Source organism: Capra hircus, chromosome 2, assembly GCF_001704415.2.
Source record: "Capra hircus breed San Clemente chromosome 2, ASM170441v1, whole genome shotgun sequence".
Lineage (NCBI taxonomy): Eukaryota > Metazoa > Chordata > Mammalia > Artiodactyla > Bovidae > Capra > Capra hircus.
In genome coordinates, this window is record NC_030809.1 from 87,993,048 (window position 1) to 88,015,368 (window position 22,321).

General features: G+C 36.3%; 1 protein-coding gene across 1 annotated transcript in view; it reads left to right on the forward strand.

Annotated features, from left to right (window-relative positions):
- ACVR2A (activin A receptor type 2A) overlaps nt 1-22,321 on the forward strand; it is a 96,249-nt gene that overhangs the window by 47,930 nt on the left and 25,998 nt on the right. The window contains exons 2-4 of the mRNA XM_005676173.3: nt 9,483-9,690; nt 15,829-15,938; nt 16,126-16,280. Of these exons, the coding sequence (XP_005676230.1) occupies nt 9,483-9,690; nt 15,829-15,938; nt 16,126-16,280 (473 nt within the window). The remainder of the gene's footprint in view (nt 1-9,482; nt 9,691-15,828; nt 15,939-16,125; nt 16,281-22,321) is intronic.

The window sequence follows — 22,321 nt, forward strand, 5'->3', positions numbered from 1 at the left end:
AAGTTGCCTTTGGGAGGCACGAGTTTAAGGAAGACATTCAGTAGCATGCCTGTTGATGTTCTGTTCTCAATGACTTGTTGATAGTTTCAGATCTTATTAAACTACTTTTCCAGAAGTGAGCCTCAGAATTGTAAGTTGTCAAGACAGTTCTTTTCTTTACATTTATTGTTGGGTGCATATATAGGAAAATTATGATAGGATAAGGCTGGTTGCAAGGCTGTGAAAAACATCATCTCAGGACTTCCCAGGAAGTCCAGTGGTTAAGACAACATACTTCCATGACAGAGCATGAGTTTGATCCCTGGTCAGGTATGCTGTATACCACAAGCTGTGGCCAAAAAATAGAAAAAGAAGCATTGCCATCTTAATCAGATATGAAAATAAATTGTAAAAGGGTCTTTAATTCCATCTACTTGTTTCAGAGGAGATGGGGGTGCAGTAGTAGTTGGTGGGTTTTTAAAATTCAGTTGTTATATCACATTTTTACATTTTAATCTTTCATTAAGTACTGTTTCTCTTTGGAGGAAAGAAGAAAAGTGAAAGGTGAGGGAGAAAGGGAAAGATACACCCACCTGAATTCAGAGTTCCAGAGAATAGCAAGGAAAGATAAGAAGGCCTTCTTAAATGAAAAATGCAAAGAAATAAAGGACAACAATAGAATGAGAAAGACTAGAGAGATCTTCAAGAAAATTAGAGATATCAAGGGAACATTTCATGCAAGGATGGGTGCAATAAAGGACAGAAATGTTAAGGATCTAACAAGCAGAAGAGATTAAGAAGAGGTGGCAAGAATTCACAGAACTATACAAGAAAGGTCTTAATGACTCAGATAACCACGGTGGTGTGATCACTCACCAATAGCCGAACATCCTGGAGTGTGAAGTCAAGTGGGCCTTAGGAAGCATTGCTATGAACAAAGCTAATGGAAGTGACAAAATTCCAGCCCAGCTATTTAAAAATCCTCAAAGATGATGCCCTTAAAGTGCTGCACTCAATATGTCAGCACATTTGGAGAGCCCAGCAGTGGCCACAGGACCAGAAAACGTCAGTTTTTATTCCAGTCCCAAAGAAGGGCAGTGCCAAAGAATGTTCAGACTACCATACAGTTGTTCTGATTTCACATGTTAACAAGGTAATGGTCAAAATCCTTTAAGCTTGGCTTCAGCAGTACGTGCACCGAGAACTTCCAGATATATAAACTGGGTTTTGAAGAGGCAGAGGAACTGAAGATCAAATTGCCAACATTCGTTGAATCATGGGGAAAACAAGGGGATTCCAGAAAAACATCTGCTTCTGCTGCTTCTTCATTGACTGTGCTGAAGTCTTTGATTATGTGGATCACAACAAACTGTGGAAAATTCTTAATGAAATGGGAGTACCAATTACCTCATTTGTCTCCTGAGAAACCTGTATGCGGGTCAAGAAGCACCAGGTAGAACCAGACATGAGCAATGGACTGGTTCAAAATCAGGAATGGAGTACACCAAGGCTGTATATTGTCAACCTGCGTATTTAACTTTTATGCAGAGTATATCATGCAACATGCTGCGCTGGATGAAGCACAAGCTGGAATCAAGACTGCCAGGAGAAATATCAAGAACCTCAGATATAAAGATGATTTGACTCTAATGGCAAAAAGTGAAGAGGAACTAAAGAGCCTCTTGATGAGAGTGAAAAAGGAGAGTGAAAAAGCTGGTTTGAAACTCAACATTAAAAAACTTAAGACCATGGGATCAGGTCTCATCACTTCATGGCAAATAGAAAGGGAAAAAATGGAAGCAGTGACAGATTTTATTTTCTTGGGCTGCCAAATCACTGTGGACGGGGACTGTAGCCGTGAAGTTAAAAGATGCTTGCTCCTTGGAAGGAAAGCTATGATAAACCTAGACGGTGTATTAAAAAGCAGAGACCTTGCTTTGTCGACAGTGGTCAGTCTAGTCAGAGTTATGGTTTCTCCGCTGGTCATGTATAGATTTGTGAGAGTTGGAGCACAAAGAAAGCTGAGAGCTGAAGAATTGATCCTTTTGAATTGTGGTGCTGTAGAGGCTCTTGAGAATCCCTTGGGCTGCGTGGAGATCAAATGAGTCAATCCTAAAGGAAATCAAGCCTGAATATCCATTGGAAGGACTAATGCTGAAGCTCTAATACTTTGGCCCCTGATGCAAAGAGCCAACTCATTGGAAAAAACCCTGATGCTGGGAAAGATTGAAGGCAAAAGGAGACAGGGACGGCAGGGTGTGGGCAGCAGAGGATGAGATGGTTAAATAACGTCACCAACTTGATGGACATGCATTTGAGCAAATTCTAGGAGAGAGTGGAGGACACAGGAACCTCATGTGGTGCCACCATGGGGTAGCAAAGAGTTGGACACAACTTAGGGACTGAACAGCAACAAATGTTTGGAGGGCAAGTAAGATAGTCTTAGACCGAATGACATTTTAATGTATGAAAAGGCATATATAAACAACTATCTGAAACAGTAAATATGAAATAAAATGTTTTATGTTGGATGGCAAGTAGTGTGCATTTTGTGGGAGGGAAGCAGGAGTCCTGATAGTAAAACTTGAAAATTGTCTCATGTGTGAGATTTACCCTGGGAAACTTTTTGCAAGAGCTGGGCTTTCAGAAGTGATTAGGATGATGATAGATTGCAAAGGGTAGGGCAGTAAAGAAATATTTGCTTGAACCATATCCATTGCTCCAGTACCATTTCCTGAAAAGGCTGTCTCTCCTCCACTGAAATTCTTTTGTTCATTTGTTAAAATTAGTTGGGCATATTTGTTTGGGTCTGTTTCTGGGTTCTCCTTCTGTTCCATTGATCTTTGTGTTTATCTCTCCACCAGTACCACCCTGTCATATTTACTGCAGCTATGTGGTAAGCCTTAACATCAGGAAGAATGATTTCTCTCTTTATTATTATTTTTCAGAAGATTTTAGAAAAACCTTTTTTATTGTCTAGGAAATTTGCTGAGATATTAATATGAATTGTATATTTTATATATATCTAGATGTGTATATATAAATATGAATATATCAGTTTAAGAAGAATTGAAATCTTGGTTATGTGGACTCTTCCAGTCCATGAACACAGTGTGTTTCTTCAAGTGATTAAGTCTTCTTTGATATCTTTCATCAGTTTTATAATTTTCATCATATGAATCCTATATGTTCTTTATTAAATTATATGTAAGTACTTTATTAGGAGCAATAGTAACTGATACTTTGAATTTTTAATTTCAGTTCTGCTTAATTTTTTTTCCTTGCCTTCTTGCAATAGCTAAAGCTTTCAATGCTATGTTAAATCAAAGTGGGAGGAGTCGACATCAGTGCCTTCTTTTTGGTGTTGTAGGGGGAGGCACTCAGTCTTTCACCATACAGTGTGATCTTAGCTGGAAGTTTTTTGGCAGGTGCTCTTTCTCAGTTTGTGAAAGTTTCTCTCTATTCTTGTTAGACTTATCGATAGACCATATGATTTTTCTCTTTTTGTCTGCTTGTTTGGCAGAGTGCATTTATTGACTTTTGAATATCAAATTAGCCTTCATGCCTGAAATAGATCCTACTTGGTTGTGGTACATTACTTAAAATATATTTTTCGGATTTTTGTTTGCTAAAATTTTGTTGAGAACTTTTTCATCTGATTTGTTGTTTGTTGTTCGTCGCTAAAGTCGTGTCCGGCTCTTTGTGACCCCATGGACTGCAGCAGGTCCCTGTCCTTCACTGTCTCCTGGAGTTTGCGCAAACTCATGTCCATTGAGTTGGTGATGCTGTCCTAGTGATATATTGGGCTGTATACCCTGTTCGCCCTTTTTTGTTCTGTCTTTGACTGATTTTTGTATCAAGGTAATACGTGCTTCATAAAATTAGTTGTGAAGTAGTCCTTCTTCATCTGGTTCTGAAAGAGACTGTGTAAAATTAATGCTGGTGTATTATTTTAATGCTTCATGCTTTTAAAAAGAAGAACCCCAGTTCTTCTCAGATGCATTCACATTAGATAAAATTTACATTTTCCTTATTGGAGGAGTATCTTAGATTTGACTATTACTTTTACAGGGCTGTTTTAACAAATTTTAGGTCCTGTGTATTGCCTTTTTTCTTTTTTTTAAATGGTAGGGAAAAGTGAAATTGTCAGTATCAATCATTATGTATAAGCAGTAGGTTGGAAATAGAATTATTATCTGAAATAATTTATCAAAAATAATTCTAATACTTGATTCTGTGATAGACTTACTGATTTGCAACTTGCCTGAGTATGAGTTATGAAACTACAGAATTATCCATGGTAATTTTGGAATTATTAGGGAGACTGAATGAAATGTAGAAAGAAAGCAGGGCAAGGTTTGGTAACTTGTTCAAGGTCACAGTGTGTAAACTAAATTCCAAGTTTAGTTCACAGTCTTCTAAGCCAATACTTAACTGGGAAGAAACATTAGATCACCAGTGAGTCTTTGCCAAAAGAAGCAAAGAAAACATACGCATGGTATCTGTATACCCTCTGCTGACCTCATATACTTTTCAGCTACTCATTCCTGGGGCATACAAAGTGGTACTCAGAGGTAAATTTGAGAAAACACATGGGGGATTCTGATGCACAGCATAGGTTAAGAACCATTATAATAAGCCCCACACATTATGTCCATTTATTTTTTTTGAAAATCATATTAACTATTTGTAATTACTTTGTTAGAATAAACCTATGGTAGAAATTTACAGTTTAAGAAAATCTTAAATTGTGAAATGCTATTAAAAACTAGAAAATATAGGTAACTTTTACCATCCTTTTTAGAAGTGCACCTTTAAAGTCACTAGGTGAGCATAAGAACATAACAATACGTGTAACTTGTTTCATTTCTCTAACTATGTTATTGTATTTTGTGGTCAGTTATGATGGGATAAAGACTGATTACTGAACACAACTTGAAGATATGGGAGGGGGTTGGCAAAATTGTCAGTTTTCCCCATAAGCAATTTTCTATCTGTGAATAATATCAAATGATAGTCTACATGTAGAAAGTCATTCTGAAATCTTAACTTATCATTAAATATTGAAAAGTATTAAAAGAAATAGAAAGTACTCGTTTATCTTTTTTCTAGACCAGAGGTGGCAAAGAAACGAAACTGGTGTTTCCTCCCCTCCTTCTATACTAATTCCAAGGCGCTTTACCTCAACGTCTTTCTCAGTACATTGCTTCTGGCAGCCACTCTTAACTGGAATTGACACCAAAGATGAAACCTGTTGTATCTGGCATTTTTGTTCTAGGCAGTGTACATTTTTGGCAGTCAGTTTTGTTTACTTTAAATGTTGTTCTGTGCCTCAGTGGAGTCTGATTAAAAATAATTAATATTGGTTTTAATGTGAGTTATACAAACGGTAGTTCATAGAAGACCCCCCCACCCCCAGCAAAACAAAACAAACGAGAGAAGTCCAGTTAGCTAAAAATTAGCATGTTGTTTCAAGAGATACCACAGAGCCTGTAGGCCAAATCCAGCCTGTGAACTCAAGAGTGATATTTACATTTTTAAATGGTGGGGGAAAATTTTTTTTAAAAGAACATTTTGTGACGTAAAAATTATATGAAATTTAGTCTTCAGTGTCCATTAGTAAAGTTTTATTGAAATGTAGCAGTGCTCATTCATTTGCTGTCCATTGGATGCTTTTGTGCTGCAGTGGCAGAACTGAGTAGTTGTAAAAGAAACCATAAGGCCAACAAAGCCTAAGATGTTCACTCTCTGGCCCTTTCCAGAAAAACTTTGCCAGTTTGTTGTGAGATAATACGGACTTCCCTGGTGGCAATACAGGTAGTGCATGTTTGCTTTTGAGTTATTTAGTAAAGGAGGAAACTTAATTTGATGTTTTTTTCAACTGGTTTCCGAAAAGGAATAATTTAGAAACACTGCGGTCTCAGAACTTCTTTAGACTTAGCCCAAGGAGATTTTTATGTGGTTTGTCTATAAATATCATCATATTGGAAATTAGGGCAGAAAATTAAAGAATATTTATTTAAAAGTGTCAATAATAAATCCATTATATGTTAACAAAAGAATAGATTTTTTTTAAGAATAGATTTTTTTTAAGAATAGATTTTTATGAAAAATATTTTCTAAAAAATTAGAGAAATTTTTTACAAATTTCTTTATAATTGTTTTAGTAGATGACAACTGAATTCTTGTATCTGTTTTTCCACTTCGTTTGTTGTGACGCGAAAACTTGTGGTGTTTTGACATGGAGGAAATCTGTACTAGAAAAATGGGGAGTATTTTAATAGCTTTTTAAGGTAATTGTGGATATTTTTCTTTGATAGTACACCATAATTCAAAAAGTGGTAATTTCTTTGATGGTTTTGTTTTCTTAAGTCAAGTTGATTGAAGTATACGTTGCAGAGAATAAAATATATTTTGTTTAGATATACAAATCTGTGCAGTCTGATTAACTCATGAATTATATAACCATCGCCACAATAAAAATGTGGAATATTTCCATCACCTCTAAAAGTTTCCTTATACCCTTTTGTAATTAGCCCTCTCCCGTCACTCTTAACTTCTGATCTGATTTTCATACCTGTACTTCTGCCTTTTCAAAAATATTGTGTAAATGGAATCATACAGTATGTAGCCTTTCAGTCCATTTTTGTTTTAGGCATAATGTGTTTACAGTTTATCCATTTAGTTGCAGCTATCATCCATTCATTTATTTTTATTGTATAGATGTTTATTTTTACATCTATCAGTGCTAGATATTAGGTGGTTTCTGGTGATTCTGAATAAAGCCACTCTAAAAATTACAGATTTTTGCATGGATATATGTTTTCGTTTCTTAAATACCTAGGCTTGAGATTGCTGTGTAGTATGGTAGATGCGTGTTTCACTGTAAGAAGACTTTACCCTGAGTTAATGGGCCGTTTTGCATTCCCACTAGCAATGTGTGGAAGTTGCAGTTGCGTTACATATTTCCCAAAACTTGAGACTGTATGTTTTTATTTTTATGTTAGTCATTCAAATGAATATTAGATCTAGTTTTAGTTTGCATTTCCCTGGTTAGTGGTATTGAGTATCTTTCTATGTAGTATTTCCCAATTATATTTCTTTGATAAGGCGTCTATCTGAATCTCTTGCCCATTTTTTAGAAATTAGGTAATATGTTTTCTTATTATTGAGTTGTGATAGATCTTTGTATTTTCTGAATATCTGTTCTTTTTTAGGTATATAATTTGCAGGTATTTTCTCCCAGTCTGAATTTTTTCCTTATCTTTCAAAGAGAAGTTTCAATTTTAATGAAGTTCAGCTTTTGAAGTCTAATTTTTTCTTTTGGGGATCCTATTTTTTTGTATTTTAACAAATCTTTCATGTTAATAATTTAGGGTCACAAGATTTTTCTTGTTTTTAGAAGTTGTATAATAATAGTTTAAGGGTTTATGTTAGGTAAAGTGAAGAGGAACTAAAAAGCCTCTTGATGAGAGTGAAAGAGGAGAGTGAAAAAGTTGGCTTAAAGCTCAGCATTCAGAAAACGAAGATCATGGCATCTGGTCCCATCACTTCATGGGGAATAGATGGGGAAACAATGGAAACAGCATCAGACTTTATATTTTGGGGCTCCAAAATCACTGCAGATGGTGACTGCAGCCATGAAATTAAAAAATGCTTACTCCTTGGAAGAAAAGTTATGACCAACCTAGATAGCATATTGAAAAGCAGAAACATTACTTTGCCAACAAAGGTCCGTCTAGTCAAGGCTATAGTTTTTCCAGTGGTCATGTATGCATGTGCAAGTTGGATTGTGAAGAAGGCTGAGTGCCAAGAATTGATGCTTTTGAACTGTGGTGTTGGAGAAGACTCTTGAGAGTCCCTTGGAGCGCTGGGATTTCTTTGGAAGGAATGATGCTAAAGCTGAAACTCCAGTACTTTGGCCACCTCATGCCAAGAGTTGACTCATTGGAAAAGACCCTGATGCTGGGAGGGATTGGGGACAGGAGGAGAAGGGGACGACAGAGGATGAGATGGCTGGATGGCATCACCAACTCGATGGACATGAGTTTGAGTGAACTCTGGGAGATGGTGATGGACAGGGAGGCCTGGCGTGCTGCGATTCATGGGGTTGCAAGGAGTGGGACACAACTGAGTGACTGAACTGAACTGATGGTATTTTTAGAGTTAATTTTTGTATATGGCATGAGCTATGAATTGTTATGAGTTGAGGTTCTTTGTTCTGCATATAGATGTATAGCTGTTCCAGCATCAGTTGTTGGAAGACTTTATTTTCTCTATCTAAGTACATTGCATTGGCACCTTTGCTGTGTATCAGTTGACCGTATGTGTCTGGGTCTGTTTCTGGATTCTCTGTTCTGTCCCCTAGGTGCATGTCTTTTTACTAAGACTGCATTCCCTTGATTGTTGAAGTTTTAGTGTAAGACTTAAAAACAGTTAGTATGGGGAACTCCCGGTGGTCCAGTGGTTAGGGACTAGGCTCTTTCACTGCCATGGCCCAGGTTCAATCACTGGGTGGGCAACTGAGATCCCGCAAGCCGTGTGGCATGACCAGAAAAACTGCCCCAAATCGAGTAATATGAGTTCTCTTTTGTACATCTTTTTCAGAGTTACTTCTCTTGCTTTTCTATATAAAGCAAAAGATGGTTTCTCAAAAGTTAGTACAGTGTGGAATCTGAAACTACTAATGAACTTTTTGTCCTCTGTAATGCTAGAGTCTACCTGGCTATCTTGAACATTGAATGGATTTTTTTTTTTAAACCCATGAGTGTTTTTCAAATGTCACACAGAATTCACTTGGAAAATATTGGTTCTCTGAATTATATAGACCTTTTGAATGTTGGCATATCTTATTATTCTGTATTTAAAAGTCATATTTGTTAATATTACCAATGACCTCATCAGAAAATTCTTTAAATATTGGGAAGGTGGTGGTTGATACAATTTTTCCAAAGTTCTTATTTTTGCTTGGAAACTCATATTTTATTATTGGCAGTGCATACTGTCAATTGTTTTTCTTGAAGTAACAGGTTTAATTTGGTTCATTTTGAGAACATTTTTGCCAGACACTCAAGTCTGATAACCATGCATGGTTGGTTTAGTTCACAGCTCAGTCATGCAAGGGCTTCTTCTGGAGGCTGCCATTGTACTGCAGTATGCAGCAGACGTGCTTTTGGTTAGTTACCACTTTGTCACACAGAACATTGAGAAGAAATCTTGACTCAAGGGTCAAAATTTAAGAAAATTAATAATGTTACTGCTTTTCATCAAGGACATTCTTAAGTAAAGCTGGCCTTTTACAGAGAAAACGTGATTTATTTGGTCACTTTCTACCATGTTTATTATACCTAAAATACAAAGATGGACCTGGAAACCTAAACCCAAAGTTATAACTGTAAGACAGTAAATTATTGACATTTTAGGAAGATCTGAAATTTGGTATACTGGGAGACAGTATAAGAACAAATACAGTTATATTAAGTTGTTGTTTTATTATCTTATAGGTGCTATACTTGGTAGATCAGAAACTCAGGAGTGTATTTTCTATAATGCTAATTGGGAAAGAGATAGAACCAATCGCACTGGTGTTGAATCCTGTTACGGTGACAAAGATAAACGGCGGCATTGTTTTGCTACATGGAAGAATATTTCTGGTTCCATTGACATAGTGAAGCAAGGTTGTTGGCTGGATGATATCAACTGCTATGACAGGTAAGAAGGCATTTTGTTTATGATGGTGTTGAATAATTTTCACTTCTCCCTCTTTTTTAAAAGGGATAGAATCAATGCATGGATTTTCACTTAAATGCTTCTTTTTAAAGATGAGCATATAAAAATCATTATAACATGTTGATGACAAAATACATATTTTAAAGTAATAAAACAGATACAGCATATTTATGTTTTATCTTCTGTTACTTCAAATTATCTACCAAGTAGTGAAAACTTCAGATAAGAAGCATTTATTTCCCTATGTTGTAGGATTATGTTTTTTTTTTTTAAACAGCAATTTTAATGAGAAGGGATTTTTAAAATTGCTTTAAAAGAGAATATATCTGTTGAAAATCTATCCTGAAAGAGAATAAAGCTTAATCATAGTATTAAATTTCCTTTTAGTTTCCCTCTTTATGTATCTGGAAGAAATTGATCTCACTACTTTTTCCCCTTTTTTCCTTGCAGAGTAGGCCTTTGTTCTTTATCCCAAGGGACATTTTAACTTGACATTCAGAATTACATCAGAACTAACACAGTCCTCATAGAAAGCTACATTTTCTTTAAAAGATTTTGCTTAAATTGTTTTATTCTTAAATACAGAGGATACAGGGGATATGTTATTGACTGCCTGTGATCTTTCTGTAAAGTGTCCCTAGATGTTGAGCGATCACTTAAACTGCCCGGGACACAAGATTTTCACTGTGGGTGGGTGCTGATGACTGCAGAAGCTGAAAAATCCTAGATAACCAGATTTTTTGGAGCCAAATAACTAATACACTCCTGGAATCTAGCTATGTCCTAATCTACTTGCACGGACTTTAATTGATTACTGTAAATCTGTGGTTGATTGGTCATATGTGATTAATAGTAAAATGTGTTGAATAAACTCATGAAATTGAATTAGTTCCACTTTTGGTGAGAAAATAGTCATTTAGGTACATAGTAGCTAAGGTATATTTCTGCATCTGTGAATTTTCTAAGGATTACTGCTCTATAATTACACATTTTAGCTGTATTTCTGATTATTAGCTTCTTTATTAACAGAGGTGATCATTAAGTGATATTTGCTATTATGAAAGGATAAGTAGGGCCACTGGGGAAACAGTATGGAGGTTCCTCAGAAAATTAAAAATAACAAAGATATAGCAGTTCCACTTTTGAGTATATGTCCAAAGGAAACAGAAACACAGACTTGAAAAGATAAATGCACCACCACGTTCATTGCCACATTACTTACAATAGCCAAGATGTGGAAGCAACCTAAGTGTCTGTCAGTGAATAAATGGATCAAGGAAATATGCTTTGTATATACAATGGAATCTTTTTCATCTGTGAAAAAGAATACCTTGCCATTCATGATAATACTGATGGACCTTGAGGGCATTATCCTAAGTGAAATGTCAGACAGAGAGAAACAAATACCATATGATCTCACTTGTATATTAATCTTGGGGAAAAAAAACAACCAACAACACAAACCCATATATATAGAGAACTGTCTGTGGTTGTTGGAGGCTGAGGGTGAGAAGTGGGCAAAATGGGTGAAGGAAATCACAAGGGTATGAATTATCAGTTATAAAACAAGTCTTAGGGATATAATGGAGAATGTGGTGTAATGGTGACTATAGTTAATAATACCATATTGTATATTTGAAAGTTGCTACAAGAAGAAATCTTAAAAGTTTGTTCACAAGGAAAAAAAATTGTAACTGTGTGGTGATGGGATGTTAACTAGATTATTATGGTGATCGTTTCACAATATTCTCTAATTTTCAATCATTAGGTTGTACGCCTGAAACTAATGTTATATGTCAATTATATCTCAATTAAAAAAAAAAGCCAAGGAGAAAGAAGTTGGGGAAAAATGAAGTTTGGGGATAATCTCTATTCAAAGTTTGTTGTTCAGTTGCTCAGTCATGTCCAACTCCTTGAAGCCCCATGTACTGCAGCACGCCAGGCATCCCTGTCCTTCACAATCTCCTGGAGTTTGCTCAGACTCATGTCCATTGAGTCAGTGGTGCCATCTAACCATCTCATCCCCTTTCATCCCCTTCTCCTCCTGCCCTCAATTTTTCCCAGCATCAACGTCTTTTCCAGTGAGTTGGCTCTCTGCATCAGGTGGCCAAAATACTGGAGCTTCAGCTTCAGCGTTACTCCTTCCAGTGAATATTCAGGACTGATTTCCTTTAGGATTGACTGTTTTGATCTCCTTGAAGTCCAAGGGACTCTCAACAGTCTTCTCCAGCACCACAGTTCGAAACATCAGTTCTTTGGTGCTCAGCTGTCTTTATGGTCCAATTATCAACATCCGTACATTACTATTGGAAAAACCGTAGCTTTGACTAGACAGACCTTTGTAACAAAGTGATATCTCTGCTTTTTAATATGCTGTCTAGGTTGGTCATAGCTTTTCTTCCAGGTAGCAAGTGTCTTTTAATTTCATAGCTGTAGTCATCATCTGCAGTGATTTTGGAGCCCAAGAAAATAAAGTCTGTCACTGTTTCCATTGTTTCCCTGTCTGTTTGCCATGAAGTGATGGGACCAAATGCCATGATCTTAGTTTTCTGAATGTTAAGTTTAAGCTAGCCTTTTCACTGTCCTCTTTCACCTTCACCCGGAGACTCTTTATCTTTAGTTCCTCTTTGTTTTCTGCCATAATTGTGGTGTCATTTCCATGTCTGAGGTTGTTGATATTTCTCCTGGCAGTCTTGATTCTAGCGTGTGCTTCATTCAGCCTGGCATTTTATATAATGTACTCTGAATGTAAGTTAAATAAGCAGGGTGACAGTATACAGCCTTGACATACTCGTTTTCCAATTGGGAACCAGTCTGTTGTTCCATGTCCAGTTCTATCTGTTGCTTCCTGACTTTCTTACAGATTTCTCAGGAGGCAGGTCAGGTGGTCTGGTATTTCCATTTTTTTAAGGATTTTCCACAGTTTGTTGTGATTCACACGGTCAAAGGCTTTGGCGTAGTCAATAAAGCAGAAGGAGATGTTTTTCTGGAACTCTCTTGCTTTTTCAATGATCCAGCGGATGTTGGCAATTTGATCTCTGGTTCCTCTGCCTTTTCTAAATCCACCTTGAACATCTGGAAGTTCTTGGTTCACGTATTGTTGAAGCCTGGCTTGGAGAAATGTAAGCATTACTTTGCTAGCATGTGAGATGAGTGCAATTTTGCGGTAGTTTGAACATCTTTGGCATTGCCCTTCTTAGGGATTGGAATGCAAACTGACCTTTTCCAGTCCTTTGGCCACTAATGAGTTTTCCAGATTTGCTGGCATATTGATTGCAGCACTTGCACAGCATCATCCTTTAGGATTTGGAACATTCAACTCGTATTCCATCACCTCCACTAGCTTTGTTCATAGTGATGCTTCCTAAGGATATCTGGCTCTAGACGAGTGATCACACCATGGTGGTTATCTGGGTCATTAAGATCCTTTTTGTATAGTTCTTCTGTCTGTTTTTGCCACCGCTAAATACCTTCTGCTTCTGTTAGCTCCATACCATAGCTGTCCTTTATTGTGCCATTTTTGCATGAAATATTCCCTTGGTACTCTTAATTTTCTTAAAGAGATCTCTTCTTTCCCATTCTGTTGTTTTCCTCTATTTCTTTGCATTGTTCACTGAGGAAGCCTTTCTTATCTCCTTGCTATTCCTTGGAACTCTGCCTTCAGATGGTTGTATCTTTCCTTTTCTGCTTTGCCTTTTGCTTCTCTTCTTTAGTCAGCCATTTGTAAGGCCTCCTCAGACAACCAATTTGCCTTTTTGCATTTCTTTTTCTTGGGGATGGTTTTGATTACCACCTCCTGTACAATGTTACTAACCTCCATCCATAGTTCTTCAGGCACTCTGTCTACCATATCGAATCTCTCTTGAATCTGTTTGTCACTTCCACTGTATAATCATAAGGGGTTTGATTTAGGTCAGCTTGAATGGTCTAGGGGTTTCCCCTATTTTCTTCAATTTAAGGCTTAATTTTGCAATAAGGAGTTCCTGAACTGAGCCACAGTCAGCTCCCAGACTTGTTTTTGATGCCTGTATAGAGCTTCTCCATCCTCGACTGCAAAGAATATAATCAGTCTGATTTCGGTATTGACCATCTGGTGATGCCCCTGTGTAGAGTCATCTGTTGTGTTGTTGGAAGAGGGTGTTTGCTGTGACCAGTGTGTCCTCTTTGCAAAACTCTGTTAGCCTTTGCCCTGCTTCATTTTGTACTTCAAGGCCAAACTTGCCTGTTACTCCAGTATCTCTTGACTTCCTGCTTTTGCATTCCAGGCCTCTGTGATGAAAAGGACATCTTTTTTTTTGGTGTTAGTTCTAGAAGGTCTTGTAGGTCTTCATAGAACCATTCAACTTAAGCTTATTCAAGACATCTTTTATTAATTAGTTGAGCTCAAGGATCTCTGTTCTTTTTATTGTAAAAAGCTACTGGCTTCTCACCTAAAACCAGTATTGCTTGAGATTAAACTTTGCTAGATAATGGTGAGTTGGTCAGTGCAAATGCCTGTTCTTACAGTGATAATTACTACACCAGCTTTGTTTCTAAGAGTTAAGTGCTAATTTAAATATATGTGAATTTTTGTTTTTATGTTCTGAATTTGATTAAAAGGAAATATTAAGAGTAGTCAGATAAATAAGAGTAAGAAAAAGAAGATTCAAGAAATGTCAAAGTATGGAGGAAGAGATGGGGAGAACGAAGAATGACATTGAATGGTGAAAAGTAATTTTCCTTGCATTAGCTAGGCTAGTATTTAATTATATTAACCTATAATTTGAGGCATATTTCTGAATATTAAAATTTGAATTTATATATTTCTCTTTATAAATTGTTAAAAATTTAGCTTTCATTTGCCCTTTCCTTTCTACTAGATAGATATTGGTATAAATTTTATTTTAAAGTTTGATTTTGGTAAAATTGCCTTCTCCCTGAAATTTCTTGGGCTTTTCACTTTAGAGTTAAATTTAACCTTATTTTCAACAACCATTTTAAAAGTTTACAGTTTATTTGTAATATATGTCTTTAAATATACCTGATATTATTAGCAATTTAAATATCTGCTTTTAAAAATTAGGTATAACTATTTTTTAGTGGTTGATTAGGATTTGATCTAGAGGCTAAGTCTCTGTGTTTTCAGTAACTCAGTTCCTATATAGAAGGCTGCCTTCCTTCTACTCTCTAAATCAACCTAACTCTAGTCAGTTTTTGAGTTACTTGGGCCTCTATTTTTGTCGTTACAAATTGCTCTTTACTTGTTTATCTTTAGCCCTGTTCATTGTGTTCAGGGAATTTAATTCTGCTGCAAAAATGGCTTAATTCCCAAGCCTGATGTAAGTCTCTGATGTTGAAATGTGTTCTGCCATGAGATATGAGCAAGGATTACTTCGTGCCTATGCATGAGAAGTGAAAGTGAAAGTGTTAGTTGCTCAGTCATTTCTGACTGTCTGAGACTCCGTGGACTGTAGCCTGCCAGGCTCCTCTGTCCATGTATTTCTCCAGGCAAGAATACTGGCATGGGTAGCCATTCCTTTCTCTAGGGGATCTTCCTGACCCAAGGATCTAACCCTGGTCTCCTGCATTGCAAGTAGACTCTTTACTGTCTGAGCCACCAAGGAAGCTCATTTATCTGTATACGTGTGTGTGTGTGTGTGTGTGTGTGTGTATTTATGTGTGTACACACAAACACAGTTTTTTATATATAGTGTTCAGTCAGTTTTTGTATTCATAAAATGGAAAGGCTCTCTTTCCTGTGAGGATAAAGCACTCTTAGACCAAATTTCTTCATTGACTTTGTGTTCCTCTTCAAGCTTTTCTAATAATTAAAGAAAAAAATGAAAAGATGGTTGCCTTAGATTGATCATTAAAATCCAAATTAAAGAAGTCGTTTCATAGAGCCAGTGTGATTGTTATAAAATCAGCTGTTGGATTTTTTTCTGATGATATTTCATAATTGATTTCAAGGAACATTTTTGACTTTTAAGAGTTGATTGTTGAATATTAATAAAAATCTCAAAGATGACTATAAATGACTTGCTCATTATTTTATCTCTGAGAAGAACTTTAGTAAAACAGCTATTGTAGATTCAGGGTAATAATGTTGGTTTTAATTATTTTTTCTCTTTTTATTTATAGGACTGATTGTATTGAAAAAAAAGATAGCCCTGAAGTATATTTTTGTTGCTGTGAGGGCAATATGTGTAACGAAAGGTTTTCTTATTTTCCGGAGATGGAGGTCACACAGCGTAAGTTCACAGGGAAAACACATAAGTCTGTTCAGCTAGTAGATTGAAAACAAAGCATGTTTGTGTTAGAATAATTTGCTCCCACCTTCTCCTCCTCTATTTTTCTCTTACAATTTGGCACTATAATAAATATGGTGGAATTTTATTGACCAAATCTGAATGATTTTCCTCCTCCTCTTTTCCACAGCTACTTCGAATCCAGTAACACCTAAGCCTCCCTATTACAACATCTTGCTCTATTCTTTGGTGCCACTTATGTTAGTTGCGGGGATTGTCATTTGTGCATTTTGGGTGTACAGGCATCATAAGATGGCTTACCCTCCTGTGCTCGTTCCAACTCAAGTAAGTTATTGTCTGATACTTCGTGCTGTTTTTGACTGTATATTTTAAAGAAATATTCCTGTGGAGAAACCACAGTAGGTAGTTACAGATTTTTTCCTTTAGAGTTAATTTTTGAATGTTTATTGTCATGGGAACTATAACTACTTTTGCAAATATATTAATTTGCTATATCCTAAACTTAGGCGTGCAGGAGACCTGGGTTCGATCCCTGGGTTGGGAAGATCCCCTGCAGAAGGAAATGGCAACCCACTCCAGTATCCTTGCCTGGAAAATCTCATGGACAGAGGAGCCTGGTGGGCTGCAGTCCATGGGGTCACAAAGAGTCGGACACGACTGAGCAACTAACACTAACACCTAAACTCAGGCGTTGAGATAGAGGAGAATGAACAGTATTCCCATTCCTGTTCTTCTTTGGAGAGTTCTGCTGTGATTATAGTACTTATAAATGTGGGATACACTCTGCTGTGTTTCTTGAGAAGTAATTGATGATGGAGAAGTCATATCAAAACTTTTTCTTTCCCTTCTATTTTCTCCTCCATTTCTAAGTTTTTGTGCCTTTTTCAAGACTTGCCAAAACGTTCTTTTAATCATGGAGGAGAATTCAGTAAGTAACCAGGAATGTGGAATAAAGAGGTTTCCACACAGGCATGACGGAGAAGGCACTGGCAACCCACTCCAGCACTCTTGCCTGGAAAATCCCATGGACAGAGCCTGGTGGGCTGCAGTCCATGGGGTCGCTAAGAGTCGGACACGACTGAGCGACTTCACTTTGACTTTTCACTTTCATGCATTGGAGAAGGAAATGGCAACCCACTCCAGTGTTCTTGCCGGGAGAATCCCAGGGACGGGGAAGCCTGGTGGGCTGCCGTCTATGAGGTCGCCCAGAGTCAGACACGACTGATGCGACTTAGCAGCAGCAGCAGCAGCACACAGTCATGAAGAGGATGCACCTGAAAAATGTTGTTCTAGGGAGGAGGAGCAAAAGGGCAGCATTTCTCATCATGTGTTGTAGTTCCAAGTATATATATTTTATTTGCAGCATATCAAGTGTGTAACTGAAGTCTGAAAACTTTTTTAACGCCCTTGATTCTTTTTCCCTCAACACCAAATATCTGAAAATATAGGTGTTGTGGGTAGTCAGAATAAATTCTGAAGTTTTTCTTCATTCTCTGTTATGAAGATAGTGGCAGCTGATTCAGTGCTTCATAACGATTTTTAATATAAGTAGTTAATATTCTACAGGCAAAGAGGAAAGTGGTAACTTTTGGTTTATTTACTTGAGATGTCTTTAAACTCTTAATTTTTGTTTCTTTGACTTTTAAGATCACATTACCTCCACCTTCTGGATCTTTTGGTTTATCTTTGTTTCTCTAATACCAGTAGGATTAACGGTTAAAACTTGGTAGAAGAAGATAGTTAAGTCCTATAATTTAATGACCAAAACAACTTCTTCCCTTGAAGCTTTATTTACATAACATATTCCTTTCTTGGTGCTTGAACCAATCTGTTAGCATTAGATCACTGATCCTTGTAATCTTGGTAAAATATATATATGGAGAAATAAGCCTGAAGGTCACATTCCTTATTTAGTAAATTAGATAAACACAGTATATTTTATATAGCTGAAATATTTTAATTTTTTAACATTGGTAGATAAATTGTGGGTTTGTTAAAAATCGTCTTTTAAAAATACTTTAAAATTTAAAAAATATAGTGCCTAATAAATATATGTAGTTTACCTCAAATGTCCATAGAATATACTTCACCTTCTTATTGGTGGTAACTATTTTTTATTTAAGATCTACATTTGAAAGAAAGAATGTTTCATACTGTAATAGTATCTGAATTTATCCTGGATTTGTGATATAATAGAAACAAACTGGATACTACATTTAAAAACAAATTTGTTAAGTTTCATCATAAAACTTTAAAAATAATAATGTAATCCTATATATAACAATGATTTACATAAATTCTAGCTTAAATTTGGGGTTGGGTATTTTTATAAGTCTGGGTGTCTTATATTTGAGGCCACTTTATTTGGAAATGCTGGGTTTGGACTTATAAAAAGGAAAGATGAATCTTTATTCATAAATGACAACTAGGAATGTTCAGTGAGTATCCACCTCTGTGGGTTTTAGGTATTTTTTGCAGTCGTTAATATTTTTGTACACATTTATTTAGTGCTTGTGTTGTTCTGTACATACATACGTTTGTATGAATTGTATGAATTACTGAAAAATAAGGAATAAACTTAAAAAGGTTTTGAGATGGAATGACTGGGATGGTCAGACTTTATGGTGGAAAATACAAGACATGCCTGACTATGCATTCCTTCTGTCATGAACTGTGTTGTGGAAAAGGAGCATTGTCATCAGTGTGGGACTTCATCTGTGTCTTCCTCACTGTCTCAAACAATATAGTGTCATGCTGTCTCATTTTTGGTGAGGTTTATGCAAACTACTTCTGCAAGACTACTTAGTGGCCCTCTTGTCACAAAATGCTCAGTTTTATTTCTCCTTCAAAAAATGATTGATAGTTGTACATTTATAGTGTACTAGATTACTGGTAAGTTATATAGATGTGTATTAATATATACATTATATAAAAACATAAAAAATACATAAAACTTCCCCTTGACTTCCAGTTGTAATCAATATGTAAGGATCATCTTTGGAATTTGTTCAGAAAGACAAAACAATTCCCTGGACCATACCCCTGAAAGTATAGAATGGGGCCTGGGATATTATGATTCTAATAAAACTTTCCTAGGCACTTCTGGTGACCAGCCAGGTATGGAAAGCACTGGTGATTTTACCTCACAGGGTTTTTTATGTAGTGCTATAATGCCCATTCTATAGATAAAGAAATTGAGACATAGCAAAGCTTACAAGTACCAGAGCTGGAATATGAACCAAGTACTCTCTGACACTAAATCTTTGTTCTTACTGCTTATCCTGTTTTGCTTCTCTTTCTTCAGAAAGCAGATGCTTTCGCTGCCTCAGATAATTCAGTAAACATCCCTGCCATCTCAAAATCATTCTTTGAGCTATTTTCCTACTTCGGGACATTGAGTAGTCTGACTACTGCTACTGCTAAGTCTGCTGCTAAGTCGCTTCAGTCGTGTCCGACTCTGTGTGACCCCATAGACGGCAGCCCACCAGGCTCCGCCATCCCTGGGATTCTCCAGGCAAGAACGCTGGAGTGGGTTGCCATTTCCTTCTCCAGTGCATGAAAGGAAAAAGTGAAAGTGAAGTCGCTCAGTCTTGTCCGACTCTTAGTGACCCCATGAACTGCAGCCTACCAGGCTCCTCCGTCCATGGGATTTTCCAGGCAAGAGTACTGGAGTGGGGTGCCATTGCCTTCTCCAAGTCTGACTACTAAAAGGAACAATAACATGATCATATTGTTTCACAGGGGACAGAAGCGGAAATAAACAAGTAATAGATAAATAGAAAGGCATGTTCATGTGTTTTCCATTGAAATTTTTTTAGCACACATTTTAGAATAGGGTTTATGAAGATAGATTGGGTCTCAGGTAAAGATTCTTGTATTTCTGAATTGATGGTGCCAATACCCTAGTTATTCAAGACTTGTTTGAGGGGTAGGAGAAGTAGGTAGGGGAATTATACTACACAGTTGAAGTCTTAAGCTGACTTGGGTATTTCACCCCAAATTCATGTCTCCATATTCAAAGTTTAATTTCAGGACCAGTTAGGGAAAATCTTACATTCTTGTTGTGCATTTTTGCAACATTCTCCCTCTAATTTCTTCAAACACTTTTAGACAAAATTTATCATTCCTTTTCTTAGGGAAAGCTTTTCTTAAAGCGTTGGCTAAAGACTGGTGGTAGCTTATTGATGGATCATTCCTGCAATAAGAAGTACATTTGAAGAGAATTTACAGTGATTCTCAGCAGAGCAAGCTAAAGTTACGTATACTGTGCTCATTCATTGGTCTGATTTCAGTCTTTTATTCTCTTTGGGGAGAAAAGATCAGTATTATGGAGGTATTCTAGAGGACTAAGTGATATATCTAAATGAATCTCTTAATAAGCTGGTTTCTGGTAGTTTAATGGTGGAATTCTTTATTTCCAAGACATCAAGTTGTTTAAAGTTTCTTATGATTTTGTTAGTATTTTATTCTGAAGACGTGATGTAGAGATGTACATGCTTTAAAATCTAGTCTTTAATGATGGTTTTAATTTATTTTAAAATAAAAAATATTCTAAAATAGATTTATCATAAAGGTGTAGAAAAAAGTAACATGCTTAAAAAAAAAACAACTATTCCTTAAAAAAAATACCAAAAACTATGCTTCTTTCTTTATAACCTGTAACCACTATATTTCTAACGTTGTTTCACGTTATCACTGTTTTCCCCTCTGTCCTGGGTGAAAGCCTTAGAGATAGCTCCTTCTGTTCCTAGCCCTGTTATTTATGAAGTCCGGTTCATTTACCTTTTCATCCTTCCTGATCCTCTTGTTTTCAGGACGTTTTTTTACTGGAGGCTGAGATTATTTCTGCAGCCTTGTAGCTGGTCTTGTTTCCAATCCTGTCTCCGTCTATAGTATTTGCTATACGATAACATTTTACATGTCTGATTATGTTACTTCTGTGCTTACAAATATTTGAAGGCTCTCAGTGATCCAGCAGCAAGAATACAAAGTTTGAAGTCTGACAGTGGTCTTCCATACTTTCTCTTTTGATTATTTTCTCTCATCAACACCCTAAGCCATCCATCGTATACATCTAGAAGGCTATTAGTTATGTGCCATCCTTGAAAGAATAGAGAAACTAGTGCTCAAGTCAGGTTCTCTCTTTTGTGATTCACATGAATAACCTTGGTTAAGAAAGGTTTAGTCATTTGTGAGCATCTTCCATTCTCATACTTGATTATGAGCTCCTTGAAGATGAGGTTTGTATTGTAATCACTACTGCATCTCACATAGTGTTTCTGTGTAATAACCATTCTGTAAGTAATGAATTGCTGAATTGACTTTGTTTCATTTAATGTTATACTAAGATGATGATGCAGTATATTCAGGAATTGTTTCGTAAATGTTTGAGGTGCTTTAGGGCTTTACTTTAAAGATAAATCTTGGGACCATGTTTCTTGGGGATAAGATAAGTTGAAGTATTTCAAGCTTTTCTAAGAAAATCCCATTATTCAATTTTCTGTGATCACAGGTGTGAAAACATCCTTTTAATTTGCATCACCTGGGTCACATTTCTTTTACCTGTCCTGAAACTGTCTTTCCACATGCAGGTAGATGCTCTTATGATCTCCAGTCAGTAAACTGAATGCAAACTTGTTTTTTTAGTACCAGTGAGCCATGTATGTGAGGGAATTGAGGCACTGACTCTGTTATTAAGAATTCTTATTGTGGTTAGAGTTAATGCGATTTCAATAAAACTGTTTGCATTGTTTCTATAACCATATGTAAGCTTAAGTTTTCTGCTTATAAAATCTATGTGCTAATAAAAAAAAACACTTGATAAGAAACTGCATTTTAGGGGCTAGAAATTCCTTGCATTTAAGAAGGTATGACATTAACTTCTTGTTAAATTTTGAAGGCGATAGTAATAGAACTAGAGCATTGCAACGTTGGTGCTTGTTAAATGACATCAGTCTCTTCAGTCCTGGCATCGTGACGTTTTGTCTAGGTTTTGAAAAGGACTGAAGGCTTTTAGATGTTTAGAATTTTGAGTTGAGCATACAAAATAATCCTGTTGACCTTAATATTAAAGTAATGATAAGTTGATGTTTCATACTATGTCAAATTATTATCCACCAGGAAACCAAGCCATCTCTGACAATGGTTTGTAGGATTTTCCTGTTAAGTCTGTATTTGTTTAAAATTAAGAAGATACTAAAGGGGCAGCATAATAGTATCTAGCCAAGTCTGTTTAGGAAAGTGTGCTGCTCCCTTATTTTGGAAGAATGCAGGGAGAAGTTTACTGAATTTTACTGAATATTTAATATGCTAATATTCAGTTATACTTACAAAATATTACATCTGTAGAAGTGCATCTTGAACTA